This window comes from Tachypleus tridentatus, chromosome 4 (assembly GCF_004210375.1).
Source record: "Tachypleus tridentatus isolate NWPU-2018 chromosome 4, ASM421037v1, whole genome shotgun sequence".
In the NCBI taxonomy this organism is placed as follows: domain Eukaryota; kingdom Metazoa; phylum Arthropoda; class Merostomata; order Xiphosura; family Limulidae; genus Tachypleus; species Tachypleus tridentatus.
In genome coordinates, this window is record NC_134828.1 from 35,319,693 (window position 1) to 35,341,185 (window position 21,493).

The 21,493-nt window shown below is 34.1% G+C and overlaps 1 protein-coding gene across 4 annotated transcripts in view; it reads right to left on the reverse strand.

Moving 5' to 3' along the window:
* The window catches only part of LOC143248834 (latrophilin Cirl-like), a 194,611-nt gene that overhangs the window by 23,580 nt on the left and 149,538 nt on the right, over nt 1–21,493 (reverse strand). For all 4 annotated transcript variants that reach the window (XM_076497659.1, XM_076497658.1, XM_076497657.1 and 1 more), the window contains exons 3-8: nt 7,559–7,751; nt 4,795–4,901; nt 4,087–4,317; nt 3,388–3,546; nt 1,275–1,378; nt 316–507 (exon numbers count right to left, since the gene is read on the reverse strand). In XM_076497659.1, the coding sequence (XP_076353774.1) occupies nt 316–507; nt 1,275–1,378; nt 3,388–3,546; nt 4,087–4,317; nt 4,795–4,901; nt 7,559–7,751 (986 nt within the window). The remainder of the gene's footprint in view (nt 1–315; nt 508–1,274; nt 1,379–3,387; nt 3,547–4,086; nt 4,318–4,794; nt 4,902–7,558; nt 7,752–21,493) is intronic.

The following is a 21,493-nucleotide window of genomic DNA, read 5'->3' on the forward strand; positions in this document are numbered from 1 at the left end:
ACTATGGTACCACTACAGTATAATCCATATAGATTTTGTTGTCATATTTACATTAATACTTAGGATTTTTTTTTCTTTTTAAAAGTTGTGCTGAGCTTCTTTCATTGAGATGTACAGAAATAACCCTAAGTCACTGGTTTCTGGAACTACTGCCTTGTTGACAATCCTAGACTCAGTACTCGAAGATGTTGAACTTTTTTGTGTAGCCAGTTATAATAGCTTGAACTTGGACACATGAATCCATAATAAAAACAGTAATTTTGCCTCTGAGACCAAGTAATGAAAAACAATGTCTTTAATAGAAGGCATTAATACCTGCATCAATTCTACAACCACTTTCTCTCGCTGTGCAGCATCAGAAACCTGTTCCACAATATCTTCTAACTTGTATACAAGTCTGTTAACAATATCAGTAGCTTGAATCATGTCTCCACCATAGAGTTTCTTCACTTTTGTCATCATGGCCAATTCACCTGCAAGGTTTACTACAGAGTCTCCTTTCTGAATCTGTGAAAGAGAATCTAAATAACATGTCTGATAACTTCATATCAAAATTTGTTATCTGAATATAGCATTTATTGTATAACATTACATTTAATCATAATTATTATAACATTAGTGTACTAAGTATGCAGACTACCAAATACAAATAAACAGAATGCAATGCAATTTTTCAAATATCCTTCATAGGGTATTAAGGGAATACACCTTGAGTATTCAGGGGTGGTACAAGTTTTAAATATGTAATGATAAAAGTCAAGTAATTAGCTTACTATGTAACAGAATACTTTGATGATTCATAGCTTTTATTTGTATTTCTAATTTTGTAATTATTGTTAAAACTGTGTATATATCAAAATAAGTGTAGGATGAATAACAAAATACAGCTGGATGTGGTCAAGAGGTGAGTCACGAGCACCATAATGCAAATCTGAGAATCCATGTTTTGTTTTTTATAGTTAATATGATATTTTTATAAAAATAGCTTACAAACAATTCATAATTAGTATACTTGCAGAAAGTTTCAGGAGATAATACAAAACAAGAAGTATATCCTGCTAAAACTGTCATTTGAAAAAAAAAAAAAAGGACCTTAGCTACTTGCTAAGTAAATTCATATTTTGGCAAAGTTTTCATGTATTATAAATCTCAATATCTGCAGCTTGCTAAAGTTTCACCTTTTTGAAATAATTGTTCATGTTTACAGAGAAAAACATTAAAAATATAACTGACTCAACAAAAAATTATTTGTCTATATTTAAACATTTTCTTACCCTTCTTCCCAAATTGCTAATCCATACTGACTTACAGTCACTCAAATCTGGAGAACTTGTTTTCCAAGTCACTGTTTCAAGGTCACACTCCCATCTTGCTAAACCTTAAGAAAATTACATTAATATGAATGATGTAAAAAAAATACGTATACAATATGTAATTCACTATTTTTGTAACTATTTTCTGAAGAATGACCTGAAACCCTTTACTTCTATAACACCATAAAGGTATGAAACAGCTACAATTACTCTATGCTAATTCCTGTACCATCCTTTGTTTCTTTGAAACAACTATGCCTTTTTATGCTAATGCAAAAAAAATTAAATGTAAGCATTTAAAAGCATTCAAAGACTTTCATGAACTTGTTATAAAATTTAATAAAATAACCTTTGTTTATAGAAACATCTTTAAATAATTTAAGGTAAGAAATTTTTATCAGCTGTTTTGAATGTATTTGCATTTATGAAAACTGAAGGTAACACTACTTCTTTAAGTGTGTATTAATTTTATATGTTCCTTGCTGACAGATTTAAATAAATTGTTCTATTAACATGTTAGTGTCCAGACTTCTGGCTGACTACATAAATGATTAAATTAAAGCTGTAAGATATGATGGAAATGTACTGGTTTCAGTATTTTATGTAATGTAAACACCTGAAATATTATCTTGAAGTTAATACACTTTTTATTTCAGGAATGTAAAACAGTTTATATTTTTAAATATAAATATATATATCTTGTTAAATATAAAGAAATTACAATACAGTATTTTAGTCAATCATTAAACTTTGCAATTTGTAACATATAAAATGTTGAAACAAACTGATGTAACACATAAGTCTCCTTAACAAAAGATACCATGAAAAGTTGATAAGAAAGAAAACCTCAAGTATCAGCTTGAAAAAAAAGGATATAGTTAATCAAGTTATTCTATGTTTAAGGTATCTCTTAAAATTTCAGAGAATATGTAAACATCATAGAGACAGAAAGGGATTAGGAAGTTTCAACTTATTACAACTGCAGTTGTTATGCATCAAACTAACTGAAAGATTAATTGAAGAGCAAAAACTAGTTACAATATGCCTTTTCATATGGAGTTTAATGCATTAAATAAACAAAAGGAAAAGAAAAACTGGAACTTAGGAACACAATAACCATACATAACTTGACTTTATTATCAATTAGCATTACACTGTACACAGAAAAACTGTTAGTTTCACATTTCTCCAACTCATATATTGTACTTATATTTACCTTTACTAATATATATATGTATTTGTTTCTATAAGTTGTCATGTAGCTGTTCAGCATATAGTTAATGGTGCTCTAGGAAGTTGAGTGTTAAAAAAAAAGTCAAAAACTTGCAATAATCCTCAAGCATAGACCAAAGTTACATACTAAAACCATTTTTTAAATATAGTTTATATAACCTATCTAACAATTACATAAACTTTGCATCAATTAGATATGGTACTGCTATTAACAATATTAAGGGCACTTTCTCATTATGCAACTATGCTACTAAAAACAATGCAAAAATTTCTTAATCACACAGACTATATATAGTGTTAAGAATACTTAGGGCATTTCCTAATCATCCAAAGTATACTGCTGAGATTGTTATGAACATTTTCACTCACACATACTATACTACTATAAATAACAAAAGCATTTCTCAGTCATCTATACCAATGATTCCCAACTGCCAGTCTATAGAAAGCTGGTCCATAGGATGGTTGATACAAAAATGTTTTAAAACATAACTCCTGAAGTATATTGTTGGGTTTGCAGTATAATTTAAAAGTTAATATTGTACAAAGCTGTTCATCAAATTTTGGGGCTGGAACTAACTTGTTCTCTGCTTGAAGCAAGGTTGTAAACCACTGTTCCTGAATACAGGGTAAGTAAGGTAAGGGCTATTTTTTTTTTTTTTACCATCCATACAATCTAGATTGGAATCAACATTAAAAAGCACATTTAAAAATTTGCAAAAGAAATACTGAAAAGAAACAATTTAGAAAATGCATTACATCAACAACAACAACTGAATCATTATGTTTGTGGCTCCAGACAACAGTTGATTTATTAAAAATAACTTGAAGCTTTACGTACCAACTGCTCCTCCAGGACATGTTTGGACTGCAGTTACTCCAGCTTTAGTCCAGTTCCACAAGAGTTCATGAGACGTTAGTGGTGGACAGTAACCAACAAGTAGTTCTGGTGGTATTTTAATCTCGGGACTATTATGTGATAATGGTGTTGTACTAGGACCTGGTTCAAGTAAAATATTAAATATTAATTGAAAAGCCATAAATAAACTAAAACATATGTTATTATCAGTGGACATCACAAATGTTGTAAATGCAACAGTAACGATTTTCGTTTCTTTGACGAGTTGCTTCTTACAACTTCCTTTGCTATTTTATACAGCGAAGTTACATGTGAAACAACATAAAGTAACAAAACTGAATTCCGAGAGATGGCGCCACTAGGATAAAAGAGTGAAACCTTAAATCCAAACTCGTTGATTTCTCTGAGATTAAGTATGCCATTCTCTTTTTTTTTTTTTTCTTTCTGAATCGTATGGCCATATATATTTCAATTTATTGTCCTTTAAAATACATGCGTGTAATTCTATACGCACACATATATGTAAAACGAAACATGTACACGCCACATTATCATAGGACATACATTACTCATTAATACTGCGAGCAAATCAAAATCAATAAAAGCCCTCTAGATACTTGCACAATGGGAGCAGTTTTGATTATGTATAATCCTTTCTATAGAAAAAGCTCATATTCTTACCTTTTGTTACTTCTTGGACAATTATACTAGAATTCAAAACTACTGGATTTCCCCAGAAATACGGAGCGTGAGTGGTGGTAGTGGTAGTTGTACTTGTTGTTGTGGTTGTGGGGGCACTAGCAACTGAGGAAGTAGTACTAATTGTTGTGCTTGATGTAGCATCTTTTATTACAGAAGAGAAAGGACGTGTGACAGTTACTGGCGGAGGAGGCCGTTGAGTAGTTGTGGTTTCTGTAGAGAATGTAGCAATTTCACAAATATTCATTTATTTATGAGAAATAAAGTAAGTAAGTAATAAATTCGCTCACCTTCAACACACTTGTAATGTGTGTGTACATATATATGACCTAACGCACAGTTAAAATGACAACGCGTGCAATACTCATCAAAATAAATTTATTCTAAACCTTATAAGAATATAGAAGAAAAAATTGGCGCACCCACACATACACGCACTATGATTGATCAAGAACTATTTCTTCAATAAATGGTATGACATCACAAAATACTAGCAGTATTATATCACCATTAATTAAAGACATGCATAATTTTTCACTTCTCAAATCATTCATTCAACTCAAAATTCCCAGAAAGCATTTAAAAAACTCAAAAGAAATAGAACGTGCCGTATTCGTTAAAAAAAAAAAAGAAGAAGACAGATGACATCTACTGGTGATATACGTAATGTTAAAATGTTTTGTAGCATACCTGGAACACACTGGTAATGAGCTTCCAAGTACTTCGTTGTTCTGGGGCAGGGATCACCAAATACTGTTGTGGAGGCTGGAATCCTACAACTTCTTTTCATGCCACAACTTTAAAATACAAGAAAACACAAGCATCCTTAACTAAACTCTAGATTACTTACAGTAACTGGTAACATACTAATTCAACCAACTTTAAAATTACATTATTATATATACATTTATACACGTGCGTCTTTTCAACATTTATTTTCACTAAGCCTAAATAAACAGATAAAAATAACTGTTAGCTAATTTATCTTGACACAATAAATGCATATACATAAGCAGACAGAAAAAGAGACAGACTCGTTCAATACTTGTCAAGAAGTTCTGTCTAGCCTTTCGCTCCCTCTTTCTCTCTACATACAAACACATAGAAAGAGACTTAAAAAACACCCCCCAGTGACTTGGTGATTAGTTTCGTGGCTTATAATGCTAAAACTCGGGGTTCTGTCCCTGCGATGTTTTAGAGCAGGAAGAGTCGATTGTGTAGCTTTATATTTAAGGATGATTGTTTATTTTTGAATTTTGCGCAGGGCTACACAAAGGCTATCTGCGCTGGGCGTCCCTAATTTAGCAGTGTAAGATTAGAAGGAAGGCAGCTAGTCATCACCACCCACCGCCAACTCTTGGGATACTCTTTTACCAACAAATAATGAGATTGACCGTAATATTATAACACCCCCACGGCTTAATTGGCGAGCATGTTTGGTGCGATGGGGATTCGAACCTGCGACCCTCGGATTAGGAGTCGAGCGCATTAAACCACCTGATCATGCCTAGCCAATATAAATGTAGGCCATTTAAGGATGAACAAAAATAACTAAATAATGTTAGTTTTTTCCTCGGCATCATTCGATTATTTTTCCATCATCAACCTTTCATTACAACGTCGTAATTGGTAATATAATATAATATTGGCGTTTGTTTTGGGTTTGATCGTTTTTCTGCGAGGTGAAATTAACTAACTTTGTTCGTTTGAAACATTAAATAAATATTTTATAACCGCAAAAGAGTACATTAAAATATTTAAATTAAAAGTGTAATTGACAAAAAAAATGTTCAAGGCTTTATTCTTATAGATTGGTAATTCGCACGCTAAAGATTTCTTAGAAAAATACGAGAATAGAGTTGAGTTGGGTTAAAAAAAACTTAAATTACACATGTGGTAAAACCAGTGTGTAATGTTAAGCAACCAAGCATTATGGTGTGGGAAAAAACGACACAATTTCTTTTTTCTCATCTTAATACTCATGAAATAAAAAAGTAGAAACAGAGTTTCGAAGGTAGCCCACAAAATAGCCGAGCCAGATGTACGAAATAAGATTGTTTATTTTTGAATTTCGTGCAAAGCTACACGAAGGCTATCTGCGCTAGCCGTCCCTAATTTAGATGAGTAAGATTAGAGGAAAGGCAGCAAGTCATCGCCACCCACCGCCAACTCTTCGACTACTCTTTTACCAATGAATATTGGGATTGACTGTTACATTATAACGTCCCCAGACTGAAAGGGCAAGCATGTTTAGTGTGAAAGTGATTCGAACCTCCGACCATAAGATTACTAGTCGAGCGCCCTAATTACCTCGCCATGCCGCGCTCACACTGATCTTAAAACGCCCATCTTTCAGTTTTATAGTTTACGATATTAAATGTCTGGTGTTTTGATATTTCTTACCAGGTAATTCTTCATTTATATAATTTATGAAAGAAATTAAATTAATTAAAGATACCTATATATTTTATTTATTAACTGTATGTATACATGTTAAACTATAAATCTTAATTTATGTAAGAATGTGAAAACATGACTGTTTTGATATCTTTCAAACACCCACGGACATTAAAACGTCCAACAATATCCCTCAATTGAATATACAAAAGGATTTAGAATGAATGCGATTTACAAGTCCTTGCTATTTGAAGGCAAAAATAAGTCACTCTTTTGTAAAGCGTTGAATGTGTTACTACATTTTAAAACTAAAATGTATGTCTACATCAAAATAGTAAAGGGCAATTACATTGTAATTTGAGGTATATATGGGAGCACAGATAATTACAGTGTACGATACAGGAAGTAAAGCCAATTCTGGTCATAGAGGGCGCCACTCTTACTCGGTAGTCGGACACTAAGACGTTTTATCTTCAAGAACGACAACACTCAATTTTAGTTGTGTTTGATAAATAATTAATTATTTGATACTGATTTGGCCCTCGAATTTCTTGTTTGAATCATGCTATGTATCCGAATAATATATCGCGTGACTCAGTAGCACGGCGGTATACCTTTAACACTGTACCAGCAATGCTTTCATTCCTCTCTTGTTTACTACTTGTACACCAGAGAACTGAGAACGTGGGCACAGTGAATAGTGCAAATAATATACAAGTCTCACAACGTCGATGCCCATGCATCAACACAAATGATTTCCAATTCCTTCGTAAAATACCGATGAATGAATGCGCTTTATCCATTATACCATTAGGTCTTATGACATTGTTTGCTCCAGTTAGACCGATATACAAAATTAATTACTTTCTGGTTCTAATCAGGAAGTATCGAAAGAAACGAGTCCTTAGTTTTTTTTAACAGAATTATAAATAGATTGGAATGTGTAATAACATCGTAAGATGTAGAGTTATATTTCTTTAAAGTATGTCTATAATGCCTATCTTTTAAGTTACGTTAAAATACTAACATCTCTTAATGTTTAACTGAAGCTTATTACCTTTCTTGCATTACCCTGAAGGATAGAGGTGACATGCAGTTCACACTCCATTCTAAAGCTCCATGATCATTACAGATACTAATACTGAACCTTCCATAGTTTGCTCGAATCAAACGAATCAAAGAACCGTTGTCACAAACAATGTGTAGAGAACTTCCCTCACAGGCATAAGCTGTCCGATATCGTGGTCTTCCTACAGAAAAAAAACAACAACGTAATATTAAAATACCTAATAGAACGATATCATACATTTTTAAGTTACACTGGTTGAACTTAGTAACTAACCTTTGAGAACTGTAAAATGAAAGTACAAGAAAAAATCGTATTTGCTCCTATCCTTAATGAATACATACATGTCCGTTACACTTTAAATAAAATAAATTTACCAATTATTTTTATGCTAGTTATTAACGTCTGCTTCGACAAACCCATTGATCTTCAGTCTTTGTTTGTACTGAATGTACTAACCTCAAAAGATAATAATCGCCGAAAGGAATTTGTCACTATACTGTGGCTGAGAAAACAGCGGCACGCTATCTGAACAATGCAACCTTATCTTTACTTTCCGTTGCATTCCTCGTGTATTGTTTGTATCGGTAATTGCATCAGCACTTTCTGAGGTATGCTAAACAATCCAGATCGTAAACGCCAATCACGGTTACTCATTACGGGGTACGAAGTCTTTTCGAGAACCCCACGGGGCGCGTGACAAAGACAGACTTGGTGGGTCTTGCAAGTGCGCTTAAGCAGCATGTGGCGTTAGCAATAAAAAGGTACAAGCAATTCAGGTCTCGAAAGCATTCGCTTCCATCTTTAAAGAAGTCCCAAAGGCCCCCTGTCGACCAGTACAAAACGTGCACTATATACCATCATTTCTTTTTTGTGAATAGTTCAGACGCGGGACTAAAATTAAGTATGGAAGCATCTGTCTGCGTTTAGCAACAGTTCAGTTCCTCTTTGTTCATTTATTTGGCCAACAGTTTTATTGGGTCATTGTCGTTGATTATTCCTTTTCTTTAATAGACGTTTTGTTTTTAGTGCTCAACCTACAACCAATCTTCATTACTCGAAGTTACCCGTCATACGCGGGAATAACCACGTGTTTGTTAGTTCATATTTCCACGTTTAGTTAGGACTATAAAATACACACACACAAAAAACTGGCCCTTGAGCAGAGAAGTTCTTCTGTCAGTGAGAAATTGGAATGCAAGGTATTACAGAAACGTTGTTCACAACTCTACAGTAAATGCGCTAACAAACAAAGGGCATGGGGAGATAAGAGTTCATAATTATTCTGCTATGTAAATATGACAGCCATGTCTCCCTGTCCATCCTTCTTTCAATGTTCCGGTTATCATTTGTTACTCTTCTTGTATCTTTTGATAGTGGTTTGACTAGACAGCAATGTCGTCTCTCAACTGCCCTTTTGTGTATTCGTATTTTACTTAATTAACAAACCTGTTTAAACACGCACACTTGTGGTGCAACATTGTTTAATGCACACCTTGCACACAGCAAGTTTAAAACAGTTCTTTTATATTTCTGGCGATAAAAACGTATTTACCATTCTCACTTTGTTCATGGCTTTGGGTCTTTTGTCATCTTAAGCCACTTCACTGAAATACTTTATGAACTTTCCTAATTTAAAATGAGATTCCATGAAGGCAAAACACATAAAAACATTTTTACAACTTAGAATAAGCTTGCAATATTGTTTTAGCTCAGCAATTCCATTTGACACATTGTATATAAAGTTTGCGGGTTGCTTTAACAATCAGTTGAGTACATTTTACGAGGTTTTTAAACAAGTATAATTTCAACTCGCGCATGTCAAGTGAGAGGATTCTATGGCAATAAAACAACACACAGACACAACACCACATATAATTATACAATTCCTGCACGTTTTTTAAACCATGACAAATAACATTTTTCTGTGAATAATTGAAAGATAACCAGTGAATTTGTTATTCTAGGAACGTACAAGTGAAAATAAAGAAAAATATATAACAATATGTCATCAATGTTATGCCGAAAAAGGCTTTTCGCCCAATACCAGAGCATATCTTGCCGGCTGAAATACGACAGATAAAGTAGTGGTTCAGACGCTATTTACCTTTAAGCCACATATTAAAAACACACATACACGAATAAAAAACAGTAAATGTATACTTGGTAAGATCAGTTTTTACATGTTCAACATTGTTGTAATTTGCGGGACTCCAGTTTTTCATTGTTCCCAAAACAAGCATCATAGAAAATTCCAGGAAAGTGTAACCCCTAACGAGTGGTAATAACCGTAGATCAATGCACGCTAGCAAAAGTGTGCAGGTAATTTGTTTTGTTTTTAAAAATACAATGTTTAAAAAACTCCTATCTACTAACATAATTTATCAAAAAAAAAAAAGGTTTAAGTCGTTGGATAAGACCATATATTTTTTTCCCATTTCACAGTGTGATATAAATTACTACCTGTAAGCACTTGCCCCTGAGACATTCGCACGAGAAGTGACGCTTCCACTGCAGGAGTCCGTCTTTGTGACAAGGAGGACCGGACAGTGTCAACTGACAGTTCCTATGTTATATGGCTGTCGGTAAATGGATTTCGGTCCGTATGAAACCAGTTTACTTTGTATATGTATAAGAGACAGGGGGACAAACTCCTTAGGAGGGCTTTCTTTCTTCTCTGACACAAGACCCCAGGTTTGTCAGAGATCTGACCATAGGTTTAAAGTACATAACCACCCGTACCACATCAAGATATTTTCTTGGGGAGAGCAGACAAAAATTGTCTCGGCGCTGTCGTGAATGATGTCTAAATCACAGCCGTGAGAGGGGGAGGGGAGGAAAGAGATATGAAAGGACGGAAATTTTCAATTCAAAGAACACAAATAACTCAGATTTTGTTCTTTTAACCTGTCAATGTACGGTACAACAAAACCAGAATTTGCAAACAACTCGCATGCTACCACAAAATGTACATACACCTCGCATAATTTGTATTCAAGTGAAGGGCTTGTTGATTGGACCTGTTACACCAGGAGCTCTCCCAGTAGTCACCACAGTAATCTAATGTAAATAATTCATCATGATTCAACAAAAAGGTATATTAACGTTCTTAGTGGTCTGGTTTTATGTTGTAACTGTGAAATAACAGGAAACAGTGCGAAGAAGTTTCTATTGGTTATTCTAGAGCGTTTATTAACTTATGAATTTCCAATGAGCTTTTCTCTAAGTGGACAACAAGTTATATTTTACAACGTTTCGTCCAATCATAATATGTAAAATTTGCAACACCTGCGAAAGTGAAAATTAGTATTCGGGAAGGCTCAACAAAATGGGAAACTGATTATTTGTATCTAGTGATTTTATACGCTTGTTTGTCTGCTGTAACTTCGTACAAAACTATTCGAGGGCTATCTGCGCTAATGTTTTCTAATTTTGAAGCGATAGATTAAAGAGAAAGCAGATAGTCAACATAACCCGCCGCCAATTCTTGGTCTACTCTTTCAGTTACGAAAAATGGAAATGATTGTCGTATTATAACGCTTGAAAAGGCATGTTCGGTTATAGGATTCGAACCCACGGATTGTGTGTTCTTGTGTGTGTGTGTGTGTGTGTGTGTGTGTGAAAGATAAAAGTATCAGACCACACATTTGTACTGTAGATATTTTGGGAACTTTAATGGCATCTCCGCAATAATGAAATTGAATTTATCTATATTGTTTTGTTATTAAGCTTATTATTGTTATAAGATTATGAGAGCAAGAACCAAATGGATCAATCATCGTGATTGGTTGTGTATGACAGCCAAATGAATGCGTTGGTTTCACACGATCACTTTTTTTTAAGAAAGTAATTATATTTGCAAACAATAAAACCCAGTTACTATAGAGTATATGATATTCCGGAGTGGTTAAGTTAGCTTAATTTTTAAATGTTGGATTTATAATGCTAAAACTGTCATCATAAGTGAATAAATGTATATGTTATATATACATAAAACACATACACACATATTCTGGATAAACCTAATACAAAAGAAACAGGCTCGTTGGCATATACTAATATATTAGTTTGTTATAACTCAAAAACAAGCCGAAACAAAAACGAATTAAACTGTATTTGGTTTTCGTTTCGACTGGTTTTTGATTTATTATAAACTAATATAATTAATAAGAGGTTTGGATTTGCTGCTTTTAATGTAGTCCTTGTGATTTTTACTTATTTTACCATTTAGCTTCATTAAAATTTATTTATTTTCAGTGATATATATACATACACACACAATGTATTTAAAACACCTCGTGGTTTATTACAATCATTCAGTTACCTCAATATATATAACTTTTATTAGCTATTCTTCCAATCATACTACTTTATTTAATTTGAATAAAGAAGATTCTTCGAAACTTCATTGCAAGAAGAAGACATGTATCCTGGTATTTAAGTTTCTGGCAATCAGAGGTACCTTTCCTACTTTTGTGCCTTTTTTATCTCAGAAACAAAATAAATAATTCAGGTTCACTTCACCCTGAGATTCAGAATTATATTACCCTGCTTTCCGGCTGTAAGCAGAATGGTTTACCAAGACATTATTAAAATCTGTGCACTTTACTTAATAGAAATTACTGTGCAATGTTTTATACACTATAAAACATAAATGTTCTGAATAATAACTTATGTTATTCTTGAACATATTATAACCTTATCTCCTTAATTAGGGTTAACAGCAATGGAAGAAGAATAATGTATTAACATCTTATATGTCAAATAAGATATATGGAGCACAACTGCATTAATACACAGAAACAAAACGAGAGGGCTAGATAAAACTTTGCCACATTATTTCTGTAAGTCTCGATTTTTCCTGACCTTCCAGGTTAAATTCCACATTTTCACAAGTGCATGAAACACACCGATATTTCAAACGTTCCTCATAACGTTAGGTAATTCATGCTACTGGTTACACAGTTGATAGCTTCACACGACAATATACTATAGAAAACTACCTTGAAGGACGTATCAATTTGATGTTGGACAATGAAATGTTGCAGCTTTATTTATAAAATCATACTTGATTTAACTTGTTGTTGTGAGGTATATATATGTTTCATTTATCGTAATTTATTTGCTACCTAAAATTAAGATGATCTGAGGTGTCTAACTTCACGTTAACCCTAGAAACCTTTAGAATAAAGTATAATTTTGTGAAGTGCCGATCAACATTTAAGACACAAAGTGTATTGATTTTACGACAGTCCTAATACCATTGTTAGAAATGTGTAACACAATTTGTAGTTCTAAACAGCTTATAACACTTTACGAAGCGTCCAAGTTCACGCTTGCGGAAACGTATTATTTAGTCTCATAAGTGAAACAGACATTGAACTATTTTTTACCTAGTAATTAAAAAAACCCGCCAACGAAACAACAACGTTACAATATAATCAAATATAATATATTAGATCAGCGGTTCTCAAAAGCGGTTCTCGAGTGTCGAATTTTATTATATTTTTAAATTACAAACCAAATCCTAATTTTTTTTTTAAAAAAGGAATAAAAATATTGTAACAAACACTCAAATTTTATAGATGTATTTGTTTCTTTCTTTCTTTTGAATTTCGAGCAAAGCTACATGAGGGCTATCCGCGCTAGCCGTCTATAATTTAGCAGTACAAGACTAGAGGGAAGACTGCTAGTCATCAACACCCACCGCCAACTCTTGGGCTACTCTTTTACCAACTAATAATGGGATTGACCGTAACATTTTTATGCTCCCACGGCTGAAAGGGCGAGCATGTTTGGTGCGACGGGGATTCGAACCCGCGACCCTCGGATTACGAGTCGAGTACCTTAACCACCTGGCCATGCCGGGTCTCATCTGTAGCTATCTTCGCTGTCAACAGTATTTTCTATTATGATCCCAATAATATCTTATGAAGTTCAGCCAGATTAAGAAATTCGGGTGAGACCTGACTGCCTATATTACGCCAGCAATACAAAATAATTCCTATAATAAAAATATAATAAGAATAAATAAAATCACAAGTACTTAGATATATTAAACATTCTAACCCATGCGAATATTGAATAAGGTTATTTTTTTGTCATTTGCTTGTTTCAGTACTGTCTTCAAGTGAGTTATAATATTATATTGGTAGTGTAATTGCTGCCCATTTCCTTTAACGATCCATGAAAGATCTTGCATTATGGTTTCAGCTTCATCTTTGTGCTACTTCTGAGAAGCTTGAATGTTTCATCTGCCTTATACAAAATGTTGCTGCTCCGCGAGACGATGGGTACCCAACAATTTGTCTTGCTATCCGTAGTGTACGAACATTCTGTGTCAATAATGAAAGGTGACTGTCCACCATGGCCTTTAAATAGATGCTGAAAACCCTTTTCTGCTTCACCCTATGCCCATTGTCTTTTGTCCAGGTTATTTTGTACAGTTATAATTGGTATCAAGTATTTATTCAGCCTAAGGACATCTGAGATTTGTGGTGATTTGAGTTGCTTTTCATACGTGACAATAGCTCAATGGTGGAGTGAGTACACTGTCTTTACATTCCAAGATATTAATGGAGGATTTTGCTTGTCAGTGCTGTCGGCGCTCTACGGTACTACCGTGGCTTGTCAAGTGTATAAGGACTTGCCGGTGGTGGCTGATCTTTTGTAAGGTTTCAATTTTACCAAGCTATATAACACTCTTATTAACCTTTGGTAGTACATAATCTAGAATGGAATAGATAAGACTTTGGTAGAACAAAAGCTGGTGAGGTTTTTCAGCTCTGTTTTCTTCTACAACTTTCATTTCTTAAATGTCCGTGATGGGTCTTGTTACAATGTGGCTGATGAAATTATCATTCAATTATCATTTGTGCCTCTCTGCACCTCGTCCGTGCCAGACCCAAACATTTATTAACGTGAAGGATGTCATCGTTTTTTAAATTTTTTCTGGAATGATTGAAGAATGCGTGGTACGAGTTTTATCAATTTTATTGGAAGAAAATGCTAGGTAATCTACGAAAATAGAGGGTGAGTCTGCAAGCGAGGATGTGAGAACATATATGTACGTGGAATGTTCATATAGGAGTTATTATAAATTTTATTATTTTTAATATTAATTATGTCGTGTACCATTAATATTTGCTCCGTGTACCACAGTTTGAGAATCCTCAAATAATTATCATTGAATATAATAAAAGAGCAAGTGACCAAAGGTACATTAAACATACTAATAATTAGTATAACAACACAACATGGATTTGCGTGCACGTATAGGTTCCAAAGTTTAAAATGGAGGAAGGTCACACTTTTCCCTAAGTCTTTCAGGTTTTGAATAAGCACATTTTTCGACTATTATTAACTGCTAATTCAAAATATCTTATTTTTCTAGATTCCTGGACGCATTGACATCGTATCAGATACAATACTAATGTCATAACACACTGTTGCACAACGTATTAGGAAAATAAGTTATGGGGACTTTAACTGCTCAGGTGTAACAATTATATTCCTAAAAAAATACAAAATCTGTACCACTTAGCATAACTCTTCCACCCATTGTGAAGGACTGTGATAAGAATTTCTGAAAGAGAAAAAAATTGTTGCAAAGATTTTGGACATTTAAAACTTGTTACTCTCAGATTAAATATCATATTACACATTGTATGTTACACAATTTTATTTTTTTTTAATATTAGTTAATTTCGGTGAATTGTACGTATCCTAAGTTTCTTCCAAATAATTTCACCCATTGTTAAAAACACCTTAGAATAACTACACTTCAGATGAAGCTTTCTCTGTACATTTAGAGTCTACAATAAACCAAGAATGGATGCTTCCAATATAAATTCCCGAATATGGCCAAACTTTGCGAGACATTATTGGGATTATGGCCCAAAACATCGCTACCAGAAGAATCGACCGATGAACCAATGCAATCTAAACGTTATAAAGTTTTTGCACTGTGACATTGCATAATTCAAATTAAACAGGTATGAAAATTAACTGTACTGTTTAGTTGTGTTAATTTTTAGTTCTACTTTAATAAGTATTTCGTATTTTTCTTATAGCAAAGCCACAAAGGGCTATCTGCTCAGCCCACCGAGGGGAATCGAACCCCTGATTTTAGCGTTGTAAATCCGGAGACATACCGCTGTACTAGCGGGGGGGGACTCTACTTTAATAAGTAGTAACTGATATGTTGCTTACATGAAATAAATGGCATACTTTCAGATGTAACCATGAATATTTGGATAGTTATTTCAAATAATTTTCTTAAAGAATTGTGTTAGAGACACTTTTAGTTCGAGAAATGTGGTATTTCTTACTCCTCTTTCCGTTTAACCTCTTAGTGCCTACCACGCTTAAAGACCCAACCACCAAAAATCAAAATACCTTACTAATTCCTTTTTTTTTAGCAATATACCACCAATTTCTTCCCACGTGTTCGGCCCGGCATGGCCAGGTGGTTAAGGCGCTTAACTCGTAATCCGAGGGTCGCGGGTTCGAATCCTCATCACACCAAAAATTCTCGCTCTTTCAGCCGTGGGGGCGTTTTAATGTGACGGTCAATTCCACTATTCGTTGGTAAAAGAGTAGCCCAAGAGTTGACGGTGGGCGATGATGACTAGTTGCCTTTTCTTACACTGTTAAATTAGAGACGGCTAGCGCAGATAGCCTTAGAGTAGCTTTGCACGAAATTCAAAAACAAACAAACAATCCTATGTGTTCCTTACTGCTGCACGTGAGCTATTAGTGTCAGATAAATTTTTAAGATATTAATTTTTAACTTTTGTTCACTTCACTTCCTTAACCGTAGTCAAAATAATGTCGTGTAACCTCGTGTTTGTATAATTTTAAAATTAACATCATGATTTTAATCATTAAAATATAAAAGAACTATGAAGTTAAGTAAGTGAATGGTTTAAAATTTTGATTCCCGAACTTACGCAAAGCTGGATTTCAGTTTTACGTGAAGAGAAGCGTGCCTCAATGAAAATCCCTGTCAGTAACCATTTTCTCTTCAGACGTTCAAATGATATCCAGACAGACGAAAATTATAACATATCAGCAATTATTCCAATTTATTTTATTACGTACGTGTGAATTCAAAAATATACTATGTCGAGCACGTACCTTCTGTAAATACACACGTATTTAATCGGTTCCTAGATGTATCTGACAACTTGTATCGTATTGAGTACATTTCTACTTCTTTGTTATTAACTCTATCAAAAAGCACCACACAGGAACTTGTCAGTTATTAGATATGATAAATATGACACAATATAAAACTGAATTACAGATCTTATATGACTACTTAATGATCGAAGTTCAGCTGCCATTAAAACTAGTCTATAAGTTATACGTCAATCTGAAAAAAAGGAAAAAAATAACTTGGACAGCTTATTCAAAGTTTCTCTTGAACCCATGGGTCGGTAGGTAAGACAAGTATTTTAATTCTTATAAATTATTAAATCCTCTCTTACTTCAAGAAAGTTCCATAAAGACAACCTTTGTTGAAAACTGGGGAAAAAAATTTATAAAATACAGTAAAGAAAAAACACACAAGCCTAAGAGAAAAACCAACCACAATTTATAAATATGATAGCATTCCTAAGATATGAAAGCCACGAATACCCCAACAAATAAAAGAATTATGAAGAATCAAAAACAAACACGCGTCTGGAACGAGAGCCCGTTATTGGAAACTCACTTTAATTGTATCCATTCTGTGTTTTTAAATCTCATATAATATTCTCAGAACAATAAATAACACACAAATTATACCAAATCAAATTAAAAGTTGAAAAACTTGACCATATTCACACAAGTATAGATAAACAATGAGACATAATATTAAGTTGTTTTTTGTTTTTTATAAAGGTGACAAAGCGGGCTAAATTCAAAGCACTAAATAAGTGATGAACATTTTACCATGAGTTTAAATGTTCATATGTTTTATAATTTTCGGGTTATTTTTAAAAGTGCTAAAGACATTTATCTTAAGTTTATAGGTGACACACATGTATACGAGTTGTAAAAACATTTTATTTCTTTCGTTTAAAAATATTAGTTTTAAACAAACGATAGAGGAAGTTTCTGGTCGTTTTTATAAGTTCTACCCGCCAATATTTTCCAAAAGTAATCCCGATATCAAAGTTCGTGAAACAAATAATTGTGTGCTTATAGTGTTTTTTTTTTCCTCTTAATATTACAGTGATGCTTTGGTGAATTATACGTATCCTAAATTTCTTCCAAATAATTTCACTCATTGTGAAAAAACACCTCAGAATAACTACACTCCAGACGAAGCTTTCTTTGTACATCGAGAGTCTACAATAGACCAAGGATGAATGCTTCCAATAAAGTTGATATTTATCATCATATCGACAGATAGAGAGGCATCTGACAAGCACGTATATATGATATACAACCACCAGCTGTTTTCGGTTCATGTGGCTGGCGAAGTGCTATCGGAAGAAACAAATGAGCCACTTCACAAATGGACCTATGACAAATGCGGACTCTTCCTGTACTGACAGTAGCAGAACATCACCAGCTACTAATAATCACCTGCAACAATACGATCCTCCTAAAGTCCGCGACCTCTTACGGCTCGAGGGCTGAGGCTTCCTTAGAAAACCAATTCCAAGAAGAAAGATCGACTAGGGCCATGATTTATTATCATTCGACAGTGGCTCCACACCTACTAGGTTTCCAAGTTCCTGAAAACGCTTCGGGTGATTAAATAGAAGCTACGCTAGACTTACATTAATTCAACTACTGATCATTCCTCACTAGATATCCACGTGTGTAGATGCTTTCAGTAAACATATCACGAACAAAACTTACACGTGGAATTCGATGCCAAATTCACTGCTTCAATTCGAACGTAAGCCTAATCATCTAAGTTTCAGAGGATGTTGCGTCAACTATTAAAATACTCACGATTTTAGAGACCCAGGAATGTTTTTTTGTTGTTGTTTTTTTTCTTGCCAAACACTCATGGTGTAATAATGTTATTGACCTGGTGAGACAATTGAAGATGTCATCCTGTTGTGATGGTATTAGATATGAAGATGAAACATGAAATCATTTTAGGCCAAAGAAAACTGATGAAATATTAGGTTAACTCTGTATATAAGTCTGACAAGTAAAACGACAATAACAACATAGAGAAAACTATTATCCCAGGCGAATATTTATTTCACTTGTTTGTTTGTTTAGAACAAAGCCAAATTGGGCTGTGTACTCTAGCCACTGCGAAGAACCGAACTCCGTAATTTAGTGTTCTAACTGTGTGTATTTTCTTACAGCAAAAACCACATCGGGCTATCTGCTGTGTCCACTGTGAGGAATAGAACCTATTAGCGTTGTGTCACCAGAGGACATATATTTCACATTCTCACATTAAATACCAAATTGTCGAATTATCTTGTGATTTAATATGAAAGCGAAGCGGGTCTATTCACAATGTGTATTTGGCATCATTGAATTGTAAAGACATAAGGATAAACTAATTGGAGCACTCGTACCCTGTGCGGAAGTTATGTAAGTTTATGATTAATGGGAAGTTATCCCAGGACATGAAAACTTGTTTTATTTATATATAATTTTAAAATAACCCAAAATGCTCATAACAAAACAGAAAATGCAAAACCGTAAATTTGCATGTATTTCCTCATGAATCCAACAAACTTTCACGGCCCCGCATGGCCAGGTGAATAAAGCACTGGACTCGTAATCCGAGAGTCGCGGGTTCGAATTCCCGTCGCACCAAACATGCTCGTTCTTTTAGCCGTGAGTGCTTTATAATGTGATGGTCAATCCCACTATTCGTTGGTAAAAGAGTAGCTCAAGAGGTGGGTGGTGATGACTAGCTGCCTTCCTTCTAGCCTCACACTGCTAAATTAGGGAGAGCTAGCGCAGATAGCCCTCTTGTGGCTTTGCGTGTAATTCAAAACAAAGCAAACCTTCATGCCAAATTTGGTGAAAATCCATCAATAGGGGCGAAGGAGTGGTAAAAGAAAACCCCGCGAAAACACTCATAAAAATACAAAATTCAAAATTTGTGTAAACCCATGAACCTCCGTACCAATTTTGGTGAAGATCATCCACACCCTGCGAAGTATCTATATGCACATACAACAGACAGTACTATTATATTTATATAGATGGCGCCAGCGCATTTGACCCTTGTATGACGTATTCATACCCTGAGAATGGCGAAAAATAGTTATCTGAGACGGGAAACGAAGGCGAAATGGAAAATCGTGACCCCTATTGCAAATGTATATGCACACAGGATAAAAGTTTCGCGAAGTTGGGCGTTGTACATGGCGTAATAAAAATGTTTTTCCAGTATCATATACACAAGAGTTCCATTATTGTAAGATACACATAAAAAGGGCCTACTTGCATGATCGCAGTTTTTGAGAATAGCCCTATATGTAGACGTAATTACAATTTTTACAAAGAAGTCGAAGTATTTTATTCCTAATCATTCTGTTAGACACGATACAGTGAAATTCCTTCCACCTTTGAACTTGCAACAGTAAAGGTGTTTCATAATACAAAACACGACCCATTGCGCTCTCACAAATACATATTTATACAAAGTAAGTTAAATATTTTTCTGTTCTTGTCTTTTTCTAGACACGCAGCCATTGTTATTTAATGATACATGATGATACATTCAACATGCCTTACTAAATCTAACTATAGTAACGGCACAGTGTTCCTACATTCAACGTTTCGAGTGTATTAAGAGACATCTTTCAGTTCATACAATGTATTACGTGTAATAATAGTCCGAATTATTAAATGCAGTTATATATATGTGGTCCCTCGTAAATGTTCTTTAGTATCTCATTACTGAAATGACTCAAAGAAGGAAAACAATATATATTCTCCGCCTTTTAAACCCCATACTTAAAAAACAACAAATATGAACAATATATTTAAATAATATGCTTATAGGTTGTCTGCATTTCGGTGGACACTTATATCGTTGTTATAATTTAATAATTTTAAGGATATCCTTTTCGGCTTTGCACTACCCTTTTTTAACCATGCTTTTTAACGACGCAGTTCATTCAGGTTTCAACTTATAGATGCTTGATGTCTGCTCTTCAGTTAACTATATACGTCGTTCACATGAAACCGAGAAGAGAGGGCAAAAAAAAAAGGAAAAAACACGCACAATGTTCGGTCCGTAGAAACCGTAGGTGTTCATTACGCAGGTGAGAAAACGTGTAATTCTGTTTCGTTACCACGCCTGAATCCACAGACTAGTGATAACGGCTGGACACACATACACGTATCACGTGACTCAAAAATTGGTTTACGTTCTTACCAGCTCAAAGTATACGAGAGTCCTTTTTTTCTTTCTTTCTTTATTAACAAAGGGGATATTTTTATTACCTTCCCCTATTGATGATTCATAGAAAAAAATTAAAAAAACAAGAACGAACGAGTTTTGTACTGAACACACACGTATGTATATTTGAAGAAAGACCATGAACGTTATAGTGTATCCCTTGAGCTTAGAGATCCCTCAATAATTTTTACAAGTCATATTCTGCATATCTGAGTTTCTTGAAAATCATTTATGATAGATATCAGGGCTTAGAGGACAAAAGACGATATATCATTTTAAGAAAAAGGAAAAAAAACAACAACACACACACTGATGACTGTAAGTATGCACACAGACCTTAAAACCCGACGAACTTCATAACTGGAACAGCTGTAAAAAGTAAGGACTCTCCGTCTCTACGTAGGTTTTGATGACAGCATAAAAGTTTAGTATCGTTTTTATATATCATTTTCATATAAACTTCGTACACAGAGAAGTTCGAATTCCGCCGCATGTGGAGCTACAGTGTTGTTTGTGAAGTCCGTGTTTGATAACACGTTGTA